The sequence below is a fragment of the Lissotriton vulgaris genome, chromosome 7, assembly GCF_964263255.1.
Source record: "Lissotriton vulgaris chromosome 7, aLisVul1.2, whole genome shotgun sequence".
Taxonomy (NCBI): Eukaryota; Metazoa; Chordata; class Amphibia; order Caudata; family Salamandridae; genus Lissotriton; species Lissotriton vulgaris.
In genome coordinates, this window is record NC_141695.1 from 382072151 (window position 1) to 382091657 (window position 19507).

Sequence of the window (19507 nt, forward strand, 5' to 3'; positions counted from 1 at the left end):
CGCTTGAGAGGACAGGTGCATGGTACGACTTACTCAGCGCACGCATGTGGCACCTTGATTTGGCTGCGGGCAGGCGTCCGAATTATATGTACTGACACCCAGGTAGACCCGGAGGGACGGAACTCCCTTGCAAGGGGGGAGTCTCAATGGGCAGGAGATACTGCTAGGTTCCATTTACGCCCCCAACACGGACCAGACTGCCTTCCTGGCGTCCTTAAATCATGTCCCTCAGTGGTATATGGGCCTCCCTTGGCTACTGGGCGGGGACTTCAACATGGTCCTTGACACGCACCTAGACCGCTCCTTCCTGCCCCTCCGCGCAGTGGCAGCGACATAAACAGCGCAGGTTTTGCGGGACTGGTTGTCGCATACATGATCTCTGGCGCGCGCAGCACCCCACAGACAGAACATACTCATACCACTCGTTAGTGCACGACCTCCATATCCGCTTGGACCGAATAGTAGGCTCCCAATCCTTGCTTCTACTTCTGACTAAGTCGGAATACTTAGGCAGAACACACTCGGATCACAACCCCCTATGGTTCAAACTTAGCTGGGAGGCAGAACGACCCCCGGTACCCACGTGGCGGCTGCAGCCGGTAGCGTTGGTTGGAGGATGCAGAGTTTAGATCCTCGCTGGGCACGGCCATACTGGCTTACTTTGAAGAGAACGAGGACTCGGCAAATGACCCAATGGTGGAGTGGGATGCCCATAAGGCGACTATACGTGGGCATTGCATAGGTGCAACGTGGAACATCCGCACACAAGTGTCAGTCTCCTTGACCCGCATAGAGTCTGCGCTCCAGAGAAAGGGAAGGGGAGGGGACTGGCAGACCTGCGAGCAAACTCGGGGACCTTCGTGGAGAGCATGCGGTTCTCATCGAACACCTGAGGTGCTACACCTATGCAGCACACACCACCAAGGCGGATAGAGCTGATCGCCTACTGGCCTGGCTGGTGCAGAAAGCAGAGCGCAATATCCTGATCGGTGCCAGTCGCGAGGGGGACGGGACGATAGTATACACGCAACCCGAGATCCACCAGGTGATGACGGACTTCTACAGAGACCTCTACAGAGCCAGAGGTACTGGCCATGCGCACATGCTGGCTGACCTACAGCCATGGAGAGCCAGAAAGCAGACCTCGTGCACCACTCACATTGGAGGAGGTGGGAGATGCGATCCAAGCACTGGCGACCGGAAAAACGCAGGGGCCTGACGGCCTGCCAGCTGAATACTATAAGGCGAATAGGGACATCCTAGCGCCTCACCTCCTCCGGGTGTACAGGGCGTCGGTCGCTGCGGGCCACCTCCCATCGTCCATGCGGGAAGCATTTCTAGTGTCCCTACCTAAACCCGACAGAGACCCCATGTCTTTGGGGTCCTACCGCCCGCTGGCAATGCTTAATACAGACTATAAGGTGCTAGCCAAAATCCTTGCGGAGCGCCTGGTGCCGGAGGTCCCACATTTAGTTCACCCAGATCATAACAGGTTTGTCCCAGCAAGGTCCACATCCCTGAACCTCAGGAGGTATTTCAGGGTAGCGGCGGAAGCGACGAGGGTCTGGCCCAGGGCGGGGTGCCTGGTGCTGGACTTAGAAAAGGCCTTTGATTGCCTAGAATGGGGTTATTTATCGGTGGTACTGGAGAAGTTCCAGCTGGAAGCAAACTTCCTACAGATGGCGGGACTCTTGTACAGGAATCCAGTGGTCCGCGGCAGGCTGGGTCCCTATATTTCGGAGGAGGTAGCGGTGGGCAGGGGCACCCGTCAGGGGTGTCGTCTGTCTCCGCTACTCTTCTCGCTGGCCATGGAGCCCTTAGCTGCGGCCATGAGACAAACCCTGGCCGACGGTATTCCACTGGGCGATGGAGTCCACCAGGTGTCGTTGTACGCAGATGACCTACTAGTCTTCGTCCGTGATGTGAGCCGTGTACCGGAGCGACTGGCCCACCTGCTGCATCGCTTTGCCGGCCTATCGGGGCTCTGCGTAAATGCAGGCAAGTCATGCCTCTACGCGTTTAGCAGCGACGTAGCCGATCCGGAGTATAGCCTTCTTGGCACTCGGGTCCAGTGAAAAGCAGACACGTTTAAGTATCTGGGGATCCTGGTCTATCGTCAGCCGGCAGACCTACTTGATGGAAACCTGGGAAGAGCGGTGACGGCACTTAGGGCTCAAATTGGCTTCTGGTCCACGCTTCCCCTGACGCCCACAGGCAGAGTAGCTCTCACCAAAATGGTGATGTTTCCTCGCCTTCTGTACTATTTCGCAAACCTGCCCTTATTCGTGCCCGCGTCCTTTTTCTCCAAACTTAACAAGATCCTGCGCGAATTTGTTTGGGGGCGTCCCGCCATCGACTGGCGCTCGGGAAGCTATTTCTACCCCCGGACAAAGAGGATTGGCCGCTCCCTGCTTTGAGCATTACTATCTGGTGGCGCAGCTGCAGTGGATCGCCCGATGGTTAGCGGACAGGGGCAGAGAAGACACCGCCACGAACATACCGCCCTACACTCTGGAGCGGATCACTGCAATGTTTCACCCTCTAGCGGCGCCGGTGCGTCCCACCCCGCTATTGCTGGTGGTGGCATTCCGATACTTTCGCAGGGCACTGCAGCTCACGAGAGCAGTGCTCCTGTATGCACCAGCAGTGCCACTGGAGGGCTCACCGGGAGTCCTCACGCGCTGCATGCTGGAACAGTGGCAGGAAGTGGACGTCCATATATGTTGGGCGACTTGTATCAAGATGGAGCACTGGTACCTTATGAGACCCTGGTCACGGACGTTGGGCTCCCCCTTGGGGGGGGGGGGGTTCCTCTTGCATCGCTCGATCACGGCTCACATGGCAGCTAGGTGGGGCGACATTTGGGAGTAGCCAGTGCAGCACCTGACCGTACAATACCTGCATGTCATGGGCAGAGGCAGGCATCTAAGCAAGTGGTTTGCCGCATCTCTACGGATGCACACAGAATTGGACCTGACCCCGCTCCGCGGAAAGTGGGAGCGAGACTTAGGGCGAGCACTGACAGACAAAGAATGGGAAAAGATTCTTAAAAGTCCGGTACGCATCCCCAGAAATATGCGCTTCCGGCAAATACAGGTATATATAGTTCACAGGGCCTATCTCAACCCCGACTTAATAAATAAGTACTTTCACAGGATGGACGCGTCCTGTCCTAGATGTCGTATGCTGAACGCAGATCTTCTTCGTCTGTGGCACTGCCCCGGGCTTGGCACTTACTGGAGGGACATTAGTGTGTTACTTGCATGGTGCATAGGCCGCACCATCCCTTGCGACTGGCTTGAATACCTTTTGCATCACCTTAGGCGCTCGCCTAAAGACAAGGCATCATCCCGCTTCTTAGATTTGGGATGGTAACAGCAACACGCCTCCTCACTAGGAGGTGGAAGGCGAGCACTACGCCAAGCGCGTGGGCATGGGTTCTGTCCCTACAGTCGTGGGTCAGAGCAGAATGGACTGCCATACGGAGGGAGGAAACATGGGACTCCGCAGGGTACCCATGGCGGAACACTGGGAACGCATGCTCAACGCTTTACAGACAGCAGACAATGCCGCGAGCGAAGAGGGAACGGGGGCTCGTGAGACGCAGCGAGCGGCGGATGGACACGAAGCGGACAACACACGTGACACGCAGACTGGTGCACAACATGAAAACATGTAGGGACAGCAGCACAATTGAGACACGTAGGCTAAGGGGGTTGGGTAGGGGAGGAAGGAGGGGGGCGGGCTCCGGCGTCGGGTATGGGGATGGACCGTAATGTACCTCTGTGACAGTGCCACAGTTTATTGCTTATTGTTTCGGTTTTGTTGCAAAGGACCTTTTGCAGTTGTTATACGCATATATAATTTGTCTCTTTACACAAGGCTAGGGCACATTGCACTCCCGCGAAAGTTTCTGGCAAAACATTTTTTTTTTTAATTGTTAAATAGCAGCCCCGCGGCCCCACATAATCTTTCCAATACTGAAAGTTTACAGTTTCCGGTGCGACTTGCTTTTGCAATGACCATCAACAAAGCACAAGGACAATCGCTGCAAGTGTGTGGACTAGACTTGGAGAATCCGTGCTTCTCACATGGACAACTTTACGTGGCCAGCTCACGCGTCGGAAAACCTTCTGATTCATCGTGTACGCACCAGACGGAAAAACAAAAAATACTGTGTATCCACAAGCACTCGAATAAATAAACAGAATTAAAACAACACTTTAAAATGTTTTCCATAGTAAAATTAATAAGTTTCAATAAAAATGACACAATGTAAATTGTATGGTATCATAACAAGTTTCCTTAAATTTCCTTTCTTCTGAGATCGCAGCAACGCGCGACGGGAAAGCTAGTGGTGCAATAAATCACCTAAGTGAGAATTAGATCAGTTTCATATTCACTCACTCATCCACCATTCATTCCTCTTAGTAAATTAAGCACCCCCCCAAGAGATATGTCCAAACTACATGTCGCTCATGCCTTAACTGCATCTTCTGTGAGGGATTATAACTTGTCCTAGTCTGTCCTGCTGAATATGTTCTGTGGGGAATGGGAGGTTCTACTATCTGCTTTTCGCGAGGGGGGGGCGGGGAGCTTGCTTTGCTACTGCCATGCTCTACCCGTTCCATGAGAAAGCATAGCTCGCACTGCTCCTACCTGATTTGTAGGTGTGCTGTGATGGGGAAAGTGTAGTGTCACTTCAATAAGAGACCAGAAGTAAAGCAGGTAAGTGGTGTTTATTAACCAATACACCTCACCCAACGGCGGTGGCGCAGCAACTGCCAGAGTTCAGAATCCTCTCACATGAGAATCCTCTGAGAATTCCAAGTGACCTTATTAGCAAATGAGTTGACACGCCACACTTCTCCCTACCATACAAGAAAGTACATAGCAAAACTTCAAATATTAAAATGTATAAGAAAATGACAAACACTAAATAAACTATTACAAAAAGGACCATACCTCATGCTACAAAGTCTTTGAGGTAAGCATGATCACTCTGACACTCCGCCTGTGTATTGGAGGAACACTTTTATAACAACCATGCAAACCTGAAATACAAGATCCTCTTACAGCTGGTAGTGGTCTCGACAATGAGTGGTCAATGGGATTAGATGTTTTACGTGAGATAGTAACTCAGCTCTTGTTCCATATATGACCATCAGGAGTCTTAACAGCATTTTTAAAACATTTGATAACTTGAAGTTCTTTGGTGAATTTGGACCACTCTGCACACCCTTTAGGAGCTTTTATTTTGACAAAATCACCCACATTGACATCCACATCTCTCACTCACTTATGAAAATCAAATTCTGCTTTTCTTTTGTGCTGAGAAGCTATTTCTTTGTCTCTTCGTAAACAAGGAGATTCATCCACACAACCTTTGCTCCACTTTATCTATCCACGACACACAAGAGTAGATGCTGATCTTCCTCTGAATAATTCAAAGGGGATCTTCCCAGTAGAAGCATGTGGAGAGATTCCATAGCCCATAAGTCTATTGGACAACTTTTTTTCCAGTCTAATCCATTCGCCTTGCTAAATGGATGCCTTCCATTAGATTTGTGATAATTCTCTCAATAGCACCATTGGTCTCAGGATGATACAACGCTGATTTTTTGTGAACAATGCCACATCTCTGCAAAAAAGATTCTGTCTCACAAGAACAGAATTGCACACCATTATCAGTAAGCAGATACCTAGGAAAGCTCTCTCTCTCTCAAACACACCTTCTAGGAATTTGATAATCGCTGAAGAAGAAATGTCCTGTACACATGACACCTCAACCCACCTAGAATACAGATCCATGAGCACAATGACATAAAGTGTTGCATGTTCACCTCTTATTGGACCAAGAATATCCATCGCAACTTCTTCCCAAGGATATTTGGGTAGAGTTCTGCAAACCATTGGTAGTGGATTAGTCTTGAGACCTTTGTCTGAAACTGTACTCTCCACGCAGTCTCTAATCAAACTTTCATCATGATTGAGCGTTGGCCACCAAAAAATCTCCCTTTTGTCTTTACTATACCCATGTGCCAGACATAAAATCTTGCCTCTCAAATTTTTGGGAGGAACTAATCTCGTGCCTCTCAAGTGAAACCCTCTGTCAACTGCAAGCTCATTTAACACCTTCTCCCAACATCCTGTAAATACCTTGAACTTATATTTATCTCTCATACCTGAAGCAACTATATCTCTTATTTTGCACAAAGTGGCATCCTTCCCAAGATCCTCTAACCACTCTTCTTCACTGATGGATCCTTTGGTCACTTCACAGACACTCACACTCTCTTCTTGATCAAAATCATTACAATTGGTAGACTGAACCATATCCAAATCAACAAGCCTGGATAAACAATCAGCTGCAAAATAACTTGCACCAAGTACATACTGGACAGTGAGAGGAAAGTCTTGTAATCCCACAACCCATCTACGAATGCATGACAAAATGGAATTAAATCCTTTTTTTGCAAATATCTCCACTATGGGTTTGTGATCAGTTTGCACATCAAATCTGATACCCCAGAGAAATTATTTAAAGCCAACTCAGAAGCTGAAATCACTCGCTGGCGAAGCCTGCTTAAAGTCACACTTCGACTTCCTGCCTTGTTGAGGTGTATCCTGGACCACTAAAAACACGATCCCATCCTTGTCGCCAAATTGTAGTGTCACTTCAATAAGAGACAAGAAGTAAAGCAGCTAAGTGGTGTTTATTAACCAATTCCTCTCACCCAACGGCGGTGGCGCACCAACTGCTAGAGTTCAGAATCCTCTCACATGAGAGTACTCTGAGAATTCTAGCTAATGAGGTAACACGACACAGAAAGCTTGTACTGCTTCTGTCCTAGATGTACTTGTCCTTACACAGTTTCTGTCTAAACATGCCTGTTCTATGAAGACAGGTTCACTGCTGTTGCCCATGTTTTGAATTTTTTTTTTAAAGATATTCTGAATGTAACCGCATAATGTGCCGTATGAGTCTAGGTCTGTTTCACAATATTTGATTTGAGAGATACGAAGACCTTAAGTCCAGAGAAGAATGCCCGACCCCTGGAGGCAAAATTCAAGTGTCAAACAAGGCAGAAAAGATGCTACTATTTTGAATCTTTTAGCGGAGAAACACCAGTAAATGACAATTTTAGCTCAACCACAAACAAATTTAATGTAGGTTTGAGTTTAACAAAAATGGGAGGTGGATATTATGGCTAAGGCCCTATTGGCGTGAATGCGTGAATATCGCTGTATTCTCAGCGATATTCACGCATATCGACGCTATTGCCGGATATTTTATCGCTTTAGAGATAAATGTTGCTAATAGCACGTTATCTCTGCGATAATATCCGGCGATGCTTGGCGATAAAAAAAAAATTGCTAAGCCCATTTACAATAAATATCGCTAGTTGTTGGTAATATGCCCCATAGTTCCTTTATCGTGGATAATTAGGACCAATTATTCAAGTGGCTGATCAAACGAAGGGCAGAAACGCCCTTACAATTGTAGATGCATGCATCTAATGTTCTAACATGGACACCCCTTGTATAAAGGAATGGGCGTGTTAAAAAATGTAGGGGCATATATCAAGTACCGGTGTTAAAATTATCGCCGTTTTATCAGCAGGAAACTGCCGATAAAACGGCGATATTGGGCTTGATAATACGCCCTTGTTAATTCCCATAGAAGCCCATGTTAAAATCAGAACATGGGCTTCTACGGGAATTAACAAGGAAGTATTATCAAGCCCATTATCGCCGTTTTATCGACAGTTTCCTGGCGATAATTTTAACACCGGTACTTGATAATATGCCCCGTATTTCTCAAAACAATACAAGCAACAGCAACTAATGTGCTAGAAGAGAGAATGAGAAAAGAAAAGCAATGTCTTGTGGCCCCTCCTTCTGAACCCATAGAGGTTGGTATGATTTAGGTGAGGTCCTGCATTGACCAAGTGACCCGCTCTGCAAGCACAGCGATTTTATTCACGGTCATCTCACCTCCTGCTCAGCTAGGTCCACCCGTCGCTTACGCTCGCGCTCCTCCTCCTCCGCTAGCGCCTCGTCACGCCTCACACGCGCAACATTGTCCTTATTGCGCACGTGCCAGCTTTTCTTTGGAAGAATATTCATTCTGATTGGATGGTAGCCTGACTCCTTTCAGCTTAGCCAAGCACCAACACGGCGGAGGGCGCGCAGTAGAGTCGTTGCAACCATCTGCGAACGAACTTTCACTATCTGGTATCTCGGCGATCGTTCACACGTGAAACGTATGCGATCCGCAAGAGTCAGAACACACTTGTCCGCGATGTTTCGATCAGTGTTGAAGTCAGGGAAGCTTTCCTTCTACAAGCGGTCCCCGAAGTTGGTGGCGTATTTTCTCACCGTTACGATCGGTTCACTTTCCCACTGTAGCCTCGCGTTCTCACTCAGAGGACGCAATTCTATCCTTAACTTTGATTGGTCGGGTAATCTCCTCTTTAATTTGATTGGCCGACGGCCCGCACTTCCTATATCGTGAGCTGGGATCGCTCTTTCTCCAAACGCAGAGGAGCATATGTGTTTGTGAATATTGCAGTTGAGTTTGCAACTGCTCTTAGCTTATGTTTGGGTGCCTTCCTTAGGTGTTTTGCTCACTGTTTACCTGACACGTATTACACGTTTAAACCGTTGACATTTAGAAATATAAACAACTCTAAATGTCGATATTTATTATTCTTAATATCAGTACGTTTCGCCGAAATCGCACAAGGTGGTGTGGAAGCGCGGCGGGTTGGCATTTTTTTTTTTACATGGCGCTGACATAAGCCAAAGGTGTTAGAGCGCTTCACGGTTAAGCTGCTTTCATTACACTTGAGCTACAAAGTTACAAACATGGTATAACAGTGCCTGCTACTGAAAAATTAAAGTGCTACTCTGTACCATAGTACCTCCTTGTTTCTGAGGAGTTCCGATACTCTCCAATTAAAAGTATTTCCTTACATTACTCTTGAGAAGTGCCGGTACTCCTCTCCCTCTAAAAATGAAAAAGTGCTAGTATTCTGTTCAGGACAGTACAGGCCCATTTAAAGCACTTGGTTATAAGTCCTGAAAAAAGGGTGTGTGTAATCAATTCACATATATGCCAATATACTCTATTCAGGCGGGAGACTCCTGATTTTTGAAGCAAAAATGACTTTATTTTGGCTGTATCCCACCTGAAATTGCCTTTGCTTCAATAGAAAACATTCTCCCAATTGTTTTTTAGAATCTCCCTCTGTGCTCTTCTAAAATGCTGGCATGTATTAAGTCAGGCAGTATGGAAGTGACATGGTGTTTGACATCACAGCGTGTGACTGACTGTATGAAATCACAGGAAGTGGATGACCTCACAGGAAATGACATCACAAGAAGTGACAGATATTAGGACCACACACATGTTTAGCAGGTCTAACTTGAGTAGATAGGAGCACATTACGAGATGTACCAGGTGAGATTTGCGTTGAGGTTGTGCCAAAAAAGTGATGCAAACCAGACTCAAAATCTGGACCTCACTACACACTCTGCCACAAAGAAATTGGCATCAATGAGAAATGTAGCAGTAAATCTGCTCTGCTTAATTGGTTGCATACTCTGCAATTTAAAATATATTACAGGGTTAAGGCACCTGCTGCATGTATCTTTGTGTGCTCAGTAAATCTCACGGAATAATAATGATAAGATAACTCTGGAGGTTAACACAGTCGCTTGCGAGATCTCTGTTTTGTGAGTTTTTGATTTGTCTTTCTGTTTCTTCTTCCCTTCTGTTGCAGATTTCTCATTAATGGAACCTTCAGCATCATTTTTAGGCTTTAAATGTGATTTAACAAGCCATGCATCCAAGGTATCACACCCTACAGAGGTATACACTTCTGTGATTCTTTTTTTTAGTTCCCTTTTGAACTGGAACTGCTTCCAGTCTCTGGCGTATGACCAGAACCAAGGCCTCTCCCTTAATGTTGCTTAAAATGATAGTGGAGACTGCTGAAAAACTCTCCATTTATTTAATTCCTAAATCCAGTGCTTGTGCATTTCCTTGGTGTACTTGCCCAAGTACATCAGGGAAACCTTCCAATGGAGGCGTGCCATGAGTGCTAGTGTAAATATATGTGAAGATGCTTCCCCAGGTATTAGATTCCTCTATGGGTGGCACTATCACAAGAGAAAGACACATAGTCAGTATTCTATGTTGATCTCAGGTTGTAGTGTATGGATACACTGGTTTTAGCTGGTTGGTCTTGCATGCCATACAGAAGGCCATTTTGTCATGCTTCTTGGTCACTTTTTCAATGATAGCATTAATAGTCTATGGAGTAATAGTTTGTACTTGTAAATGAGCTGCTGGTTCTGCTGTGAGATCAGGTCTGGAGCTCAAAGTACATTGTACAAACTATTCAAGTCTCTTGTATTAGCGGACTGTATAGTTTAACACCCCAACCATCTCAGCAAGTGTCAGATTGTCAGGGCGAGGAACAGATGTGTAGCCAGACAAGACTTGCTACATAGTTCCTTGATTGCTCAGAATCTCCAAACTGACATATCTGTGCGTGGATGGCAGTTGACCAGCAAACCAGTTATGGTGTTCCTGGTAAGTTAAATGGATTTCCAAATCTTGGTAAGCCCTCAATGGTGTACACTATGTGTGCAGCTGTTACAAAAGTAACTGCCCCCTCCCATCAGGGACACCTCAAGCTTTGAGATGCTGAATGACCACTTCCCTGTATTTTGCCCCTATCGCAGTAGGTGCTGCCATAGTGAATGGATTCAACTAAATTTGGAATCAAAAAATTAGAATAGCCACAGAAGGGGGTGTGGTAGTGCGGGGAGTCCGCTCATGAGGGTTATCGGCCCACGGGACCGCATCGGTGAGTACTTCCTCACAGGGGGAATAACCTTTTATGAGTCAAGCTTTGCAAACTGACAGAAATAGGTGCTTCCTTATCACCAGTAGGAGGTAACCATGATTAATATGGGGATTTCCGTAATGATTGTTAGAAATGGGAGTCTTTAGTTGGCAATGTTTTGCACCGTTGTCCAAGTAGGGACCCTTGCTTCTAGTCAGGGTAAGGGGGGTGCACTTCTAAAATAATCCCTTCTCACCCCCTTGGTAGCTTGGCACAAGCAGACAGGCTTATCTCAGAGGCAGTGTGTAAAGCATTTGTGCACACATACTGTAGTCTAGCGAAAACATCACAAATGGATACCACACAAGTTTAGAAAAATAAGTAATCTTTATCTAAACCAAACAAGACCAAAACAACTAAAATCCAACATACAATAATAAAAATGTGATTCTTAAAAGGTAAAAACAGTTCTGTCCATAGCAAACTATAGATATGACACTTTCAACACAAGTACTTTAGAAGCGTCACATTCATAAACGAAAACGCAGCAGGGAAGGTGATGTGTCTGTTCCTTACGCCCAGGGAAGGTGATGCATCGGTTCCTTACTCCAGGGGAGGTGATGCGTCGGTTCCTTACTGCCACACAGGAAAGGTGATGCGTCAGTTCGTTACTGTGCGGGGAGGTGATGCGTCAGTTTCTTACTGCGGCCCAAGCGTTCTTGTAGACTTGGTGCGATGTGTGGGGATCAGGGATACATCAGTTCTCGATGCAGCAACAACGAGGCGTTGGTCTCTCCAGTCGCGCTCCCACGATGCGTTGGTTCTTGCAGCCGCACAGCACGGTCTGTGTCGGGATCGGTTCAGTGATCTTGGACTTCGGAGATCAGTGCACAGGCTTCGGCGTGCAGCGATTTCTCCAGCCACAGACAGATGCTGCATTGTTTTTTTCAGTGGCACAGCTGTGATCCGTTGGAAACGGATGTGGATCCGTCGTGCTTCTCTTAATTGCGTCTCTTTTCCAACTCCCAACAGCAGGAACAACCTCCATAGTCCCAACACAGCAACAGGCACCTCTTGGCAGGCCAGAACTCCCAGCAAGTAAGTTCAAGGATGCTGGTAGTGAAGTCTGTGTGTCCCTGAGACTTCTGAACAGGAGGCAAGCTCAACTTCAAGACCGTGGATAGCTTATTCAAGCAGGATACACGGCATACAGCAAAGTCTGTGTCCTCTCCTTGGCAGAAACAGCCACTGCAGGCCACCCCCAGACAGCACACAGCAAAGGGACAGTACTTCTCTTTCAGCTTTCCTGCTCTTCTCCTTGGCAGATGTTCCTCTTGAGTCTAGAAGTACTCTAAAGTTCTGGGCCCCAATATTAATAGAACATGCCTCTTTGTTCTCTTGTGGCAGATATGCTCTGTGCTCAGTCAAAACCAGTTCTGTCCTCTCTGGTCCAGCTTCCTGGCAGGAGCCGGAGACAGCATTGCGTAAGGCAGACCAAGCCCATTCAGGTGCAAGGAAATCTCCTTCCCCTACTCTAAATGCAGCCCAGGTCTATTCAGCCCAGTCCTGACTCGTCTAGGAAAGGCAGGACATACCTCACCACCCCCAGTGGCTGTATACAGGGAATACACACCCCCAGCCTCTGTCACTTCAAAGCCAGACAGTCAATCCACAAACCAGCAGAGACACACAAGATGGCTAAGTAAAAAAAATACCCACTTTCTAAAATTAGTATTTTCAAAAACACAGTATAAAAATCAACTTTACTAAAAGGTGCATTTTTATATTCTGAGTTCAGCCATACCAAACTCTAACTTTCGATCTTGTCCCAGTGGGAAGATATACTTAGAAGATGTTATAACTAAACTCCCATATCATCCTATGGGACAGATAGCCTTTTAATGGATGCACTTGCCAGGTCCACAGGGCAGTAGAAACTGCACTCAGACACTGCAGTGGCAGGTCTGAGACCCTTTTAAAAAGCTGCTTGTTTGAGTGGCACGATCAGTGCAAAAAACCGACTAGCAGCTTTTGACTTACAGGCCCTGGGCACACACAGTGCACTGTACTAGGGATTTAGTAGTAAGTCAAACAAGCCAATCATGGAAACGCCATTCCATAAACATACTTTACAGGGAGAACATAGGCACTTTATCACTGATCAGCAGCGGTAAAGTGCTCATTCATACAACCAACAAAAACAGAAGGCCCAAAGGCATAAGGTCTGGGGATAAACCCGCTGTAAAAGCCAGGTCTAACAATGATGTAATAATGGTTCACATGTGTGTGTGTATAGTGAAAAAACTAACCGTAAGATACAAGTACTACGTTGGTCACCAACTGTTGCGTAAACTACAACTTTGGTGTAGTTCTACAAAGTTTGATTTCCCACCCACAGGTGACACACGTGAACTCAGTTCAATGCAATAATGCTGAATGTCAAAGACAGGTTATTGTACCCCCTCATAACCTCACAATACATTGTTGAAGTAAGGTTATTGCTGTTGGGTTACTAACAATCTGTATAAAAGGATCAGGGGGACTGTGGTAACAGAAACAAACCTATTCCGTTATTCGCAGTATCACACACACTGCACTTAGAAGAATAGCCACTTTTAACTTAAATAATTTATTACAACAGGGTGAACCTGTTTCTCAGTATATGTAAAACAACTACACAAGATATAAAAACAGCACAAAAAAATACAATGAAAATTTCTGACATAGTTAAAATGTAATCTAAAAAAGCTAACACCCTAAAACCTACTATTATGCGCTATAATAAAAGAGCATAGAAAGTACAGCAACTTGTGGTTTAGAGTGTCTTAGGGAGAAGAGACACACTGCATGCTTTGTTGACAGTAAGAGCTGTCGTTACCAGCTAAGGCATGAAGGCAGAGCACCCTACAGAGGGCAAACACGTGCTGCTGTAGTGTCCTTCCTCCAGGGGCTCTGCGTTATCAGCACTGTGCAAGATGTAGCATCTTTGAAGTAGATTTTGTGCATTAAGCTGTGCACCCCAGATGTTTCTTTATGAAGATACATAAGGTAAGAGGACATCAATTCAGACTACACTATTTTGACAATATATAGTTTTTTGGTTTCATTTGACTTTTACATGGTTCTAAGTAGACACTTGTCCCAGACTGATGTTGCATCAGGTGTTATATCTATGTCATTAGCCGAATGACTTGACACGTTCACAGTTCTTAAAAAGAAACGGTCAGATGATATCTGTGTCAAATGGCAGACATGACAATGATTCTGCATAAATCAGGAAAGATGGCACCTACCATTGTCTAAAATTGAGAAAACTGCAACTTCCTTTACCCTAGATGGAACCAGGGCCTACTTAAAATGGACTCGGACCTTAGGGGCTGTACGTCAGGTTGGAGGCTCTAACAACACAGCTTCAACTTTTCACGATGGCCTGGTGTCCCCTGATAGTTTCAGTTTGTTTGCTAGGTAACGAGGACTGGCTGTATGTAAGGTCTTGAGGGCGATACAGGCAGTCTTGTATATCAGTCAAAGAGAAATCCCTGGGTACACACTCACGTATGGACTTGCTATACTTTCATACCCATCTGTCTAGGCATTCAAACATCAACAGGAAAGACTAGTTCAGTACACTATATTCACAAAATGTTAATTTCCACACCAGAATTGGAACGTTCACAGTCTTTTTTTAATAAAAGCATATACAAAAGAAGATTAGCAAAAAATGACAGGTTAAACTTTCAAAGAACACTCTTTGAAAAGGTAAAGTAAAAACACATATTCATAACAGTTCATTACATATATAAACAAGTTTAAATTAAATTTAAAACAAAGAAGTCATGAAAGAACAAATATCACAGGCAGATATTTCATTGAATCACAGATCAGAAAATAAAACAAACAACCCCCTACACTCACTGTGGCTTACTGATATTTTTGCCACTACTAATTTCTGGATCCAAAGGTCCTAAGTTAATGTAGAAGTGACGTCAACAGTACCATTTATGTATGTGTATCAATTGCTCACTGGACCCTACTTGGATTCTATATATGAAAAAATGCGTCGACGCGTTTCGGTGCAGAACACATAAGATACTGTAGCACCTTCTTCAGGACCTCCGAATTTGGGGTCACCGGCTTCAATGAATAATGCTTAACACCCTTTCTGTGAATACACGGGGAGAAAAGCAAGATATCACTATTTTTGAACAGATCTTGGCACAATAGCATGATCTAAGGCTCTTACCACATAGGTACATATGGTTCTATAACCAATTTCAATTTCTCTCTCACATATTATTTTTATTGTTTCGATTTATCTCTCTTTTGTCCTTCTACCCGCTATCAGGGTTCATATGTTTGCATTTAGACTTACAAGATATGGAGACTCTCATTTTCCATTCTACACATGTAATTTCCCTCTGTATGGTTCATGCATTTCATTACGAACGTTCGTTTTTATGGATAATATCCCTCCGTTTCCATTTTGGTGTGGAAATAGGTATGGGTATAAGGGTCCCACTACATTTCTTGTCTGGTGTTTATAAGGTCCTCACTCACATCTAAGCTCAACTCATTACAATCAAACACATTCTTACCATGTAGGTGTAAGACAGAGCACCACTATGGATGTTTTTTTTGAGTCTCCGTTCCTGGCTTCTAATCTGAGGTGTAGTTCATCCTAATGAGAGCACATGGGACACTGTCAGTACATCTATTATTTTAGTCCCACCCTTTTCAAAAATCTGAAAATTAGGTCCATTTACCTCTTCACGATTGTTGGGTTGAACAATGGGGAACCTCTTCTATCCTTTACAGATCTATGTGGGTGCTTCCACTCCTTTTAGCCACCTGTGTGGGTATCTATACCAATAGAGAACATAGCACTATTTAGGACTGTATCCCCCCACTCCTTGGTAGTTAAATGCATCTAATGGTACAGTCGGTAAAGGTCAGTTTTTATTACCTTACCTTAAAAGTTTATAAAACCTTTCTTGAACGGGCATATATCTGTGTAACTCCATCGATGAACTGGATATGTTCTGTCGGGGTAAACAAATGTACATATATATGTGTGCATCTTAGAAATCAAACTGCCTATTTTTATTCATATTGGATTTGCTACTTTGGTTTATCTAGTTTTAGTTGTTTATCTATCTCCCTTCTTGGTATACTATCTCAGGGGTTTTCTCTCAGTATTTGGTATGGCTTTATTCTATTTCCCTGTTCCCATTTATATTGCCATTATATCCGCTGCGTGGGTTAATCTGTTTGCTTAAACGGTCCCTCCCCTGCATGCTGCTATCTCAGGAGTTTTCTATTCACGTTTGGTATGGCTTTATTCTGTATCCCCGTTTCCATTTGCCATTTATATTGCCATTATATCCGCTGCGAGGGTTTGTCTGTTGACTTAGCCCTTCCCACCTCTGTGCGCTGCTATCGGGGTTTGTTGTCCGCGTTATAATTATAGCTTTACTCTGTCACCCGAGCTACACCCTTCAACCCGTTTTTAAATGGGCCGACTTGCCCGTCTACATGTTAAGTCTATTTGGTTCCCCTCTCTTACCTCTTACGTTCGGGATTCGCGTTTCTGCCTCGTTCTTTCGCCTTCAACGCCGAGGATCGGGGCGCGCTGTATTTATGCAAATTTAGATTTGATAGATTGGTTTCACCTGGGCTGCGCGCATGCGCTAACTCAATGGATCCTTCACATATGGTGGCGCCATCTTAGAACGGCGTTCCTATTATTTTACAGTGTGGTTGCGTGTGTTAGATTCATTCAACCGACACTTTTTTCAGCCCGTTGGTGCATGTTATATCATCCCCACATCTATTACTAAATATATTTAAATATTTTGTTTCAGCTCCGTAAATTTATAAATATACCCTGATTTTTTTATCGTGTCGTGTAGTCTCTCCTTTTTTTTTACTCGTTATTTTAAATACTTTGCGTGGTGACCCGGGGGGACTATTTTAGACGCTGTTTCATTTTTTTAATACCGATTTATGTCGAATGTAATTCCTACAGGGTAATTGCTCTAAGTTCTCGATGCCCCTATTTTGTAAGGATCCTGCTCCCTTTCCACATAGGTTTAGATGTTCAAAAATTATGTTCTCTTGGATTGTGATATATCCTATGTGTATCTATTGGGTATGTTCTTAAACTTGCCTTCTCTATTCCCCTTCTAACCTGTGTATAACACCTCAATTTACCTGTCTTCCTACAACTTCCTTCTGGTTTTTCTCATTCATATCAGGGCTTCCCACTCTTCCCTTGAGTTGAGGCCACACCTAATGGTATTGAATTTTACCATGAACCATTGTTCTTGTTGTTTTCTTCTATTAATGCTGTTTCCTAATCGGGTTTGTTCCCTTATTCTTTCTAGGATGACCCATCTTAGGTCCTTCTCACTGTGTCCCTGTTCTTTCCAGTGGGCCACTAGTGGTGCATTTTCCTTATTATTTTTGATTGCTGACTTATGTTCTTCTATTCTCAACCTCACTTCTCTGCCCGTCTCCCCTATATATGCCTGGTCGCTTGGACACAGGATCATATATATCACATTCTTGGTTCTGCAATTGTTAAGTGTGGTGATTTCTTGTATAGCTCCTTTGTGTTCCACCTTTTTGGTAACTATACATAATTCACATATGCAGCAGTTACCGCACTTGTGGTTCCCAACTGCTCTAGTTCCTGTTAGGGTAGTTTGACCTTCTATTACATCGTCCCTATAAGTATGTACTAGGTTGGACCTTAAGTTTTTGTTCTTCCTGTACGCGTATAGAGGACGTTCTAGAGCAATTTCTGCTCCATCATTCAAGATTTTCCAATTGTGGTTTATTATGTTCTTCACATGATTGGCCACCACTGAATATTGGCTCACCATCACATTTTTTTCTTGTGTCTTCTTTCTATCTTTTTTGGTCAGCAGGCAGTCCCTATCATAATATCGGACTCTTTTCAAAGAATGGTCAATCAGTTTTTTTGGGTAGCCTCTTTCTTTGAATTTTTGCTTCATCTCTCCTGCATGTCTGTAGAAGTCATCTATTTCGGTGCAATTTCTCCTGAGATGGAGAAATTCCCCAAAGGGGATAGAATCTTTTTGGCTTCTCGGGTGATAGCTTTTGTAGTGCAACACTGTGTTGCGATCAGACTCTTTCTTGTATAGCTCTACCTTAAGTTGTTTATCTTGGCTCTTTATACAAATATCTAGAAAGTTAACTTTGGACCTATTATATGCAGCTGTGAATCTTAGGTTCACATCCCCTAGATTAAGCCAAGATAGGAATTCTTCAAGGAGTTCTGCTGTTCCAAGCCATATAAAGAAGATGTCATCTATGAAGCGTGCCCAGCTTCGGATATTCTCATAGTACGGGCTTACTTCATTATAGATATGTTTGTTTTCAAACATACTCACGTATATACAGGCCAGGCTCGGCGCTCAGGTTGCGCCCATGCTTGTCCCTTTACGTCTTGTATATCAACCTAGCTTCTATGGGGATCCAGCGTAGAGTGACACACATAGATGAGATATGGTTGTTTTTATTTTTTGCCCCATAGACCAAGTGAGCTGCAGAATGTAGATCAGATAGCTTTACAGTTGGCAACATTTTGTTGAGGGAGTTGATAGTCAGATTCAGACTTCCAACTTCTATTGATGTGGAAAAAGGTAGGGCTGATGTCGATCGAGAACCTTTTTCAGTATTGCCCGGCGCTAACCGCCTCTCATACCACTCGAATCTTTCAAACAAAGAGGCAGGCGCTGGAGACTGGAAGGCAGGAAACAGAAGTTTTATTCCGACGGAGCAGAACACGTCAACTCAGACAACAGGGTATCTTCTCGAGGTGCTCTAACCGCATCTCTGAGGCCTGGCCTCTTATACACAAGTTTATTGCTTTAATGCATAAAACACATCTCTGTCAACACTTTGATGTATGGAAAGACATCCCCGGAATCCCCGCTTCAAGCCTGTTCCCACACACATTTACAGTAGAAGTCCCCACCCCGGTCACAACAGGTGATGATTGTCACGCAGCTGGGCATTCTGCCGATTCCCGGAATGCATGTGGTTGATCGGATCTCATGGGGTGAGGGCTTTGAACAGTTGGATCCTTTGATGGGGGAGCTTCCTACTGTATGGGGGCAATAAACAGCATCCGCAGGGCCAGGTGGTGGCCTGGGAACAAGCAGGACAATCGGGCACAGAGGAAAAGGGGGTTTTATCAAAGGATACGGGATCATGAAAGGAATGGAGGGAGGTGTCGAGCTGGGAACAGGATGGGGTTCCGAGGCAGGGTTGCGCTGGAGAGGGGTTTATGGCCCAAGCATGTGAGAGCGGGGGCTGTCAGCGCGCGGGGGATGCCTGCGAGGTCAGGATAGAGAGAGAGAGAGAGACGCGCTGACTACCGGCAGTGGGCAGAGAGGCCATGGCTTTCAAAATGGCTGCCACTTACGCGCATGAATGGGCCTAAAAAAGGGGCACGATGGCGCCGATAATGTTGATGTCGCAAACTAGATTTTAACAGTCCTCCCTTTTCAACATATCTAGCCAGCTTGCCTTAATTGACACCTATCTTCATCAAGTTCCTAACCTCGACATCGTACAATGCTCTCATGCGTTCTTTTTCGAAGTCCAAAGTCTTAGGGCAG

At 45.1% G+C, this 19507-nt stretch overlaps 1 protein-coding gene across 1 annotated transcript in view; it reads right to left on the minus strand.

Annotated features, from left to right (window-relative positions):
- Positions 1 to 8437, minus strand: part of LENG1 (leukocyte receptor cluster member 1) — an 85882-nt gene extending 77445 nt beyond the window's left edge. Inside the window, exon 1 of the mRNA XM_086930327.1 lies at positions 7999 to 8437. Within this exon, the coding sequence (XP_086786453.1) occupies positions 7999 to 8130 (132 nt within the window). The 5' untranslated portion in view covers positions 8131 to 8437. The remainder of the gene's footprint in view (positions 1 to 7998) is intronic.
- Positions 8438 to 19507: the final 11070 nt, after the last annotated feature.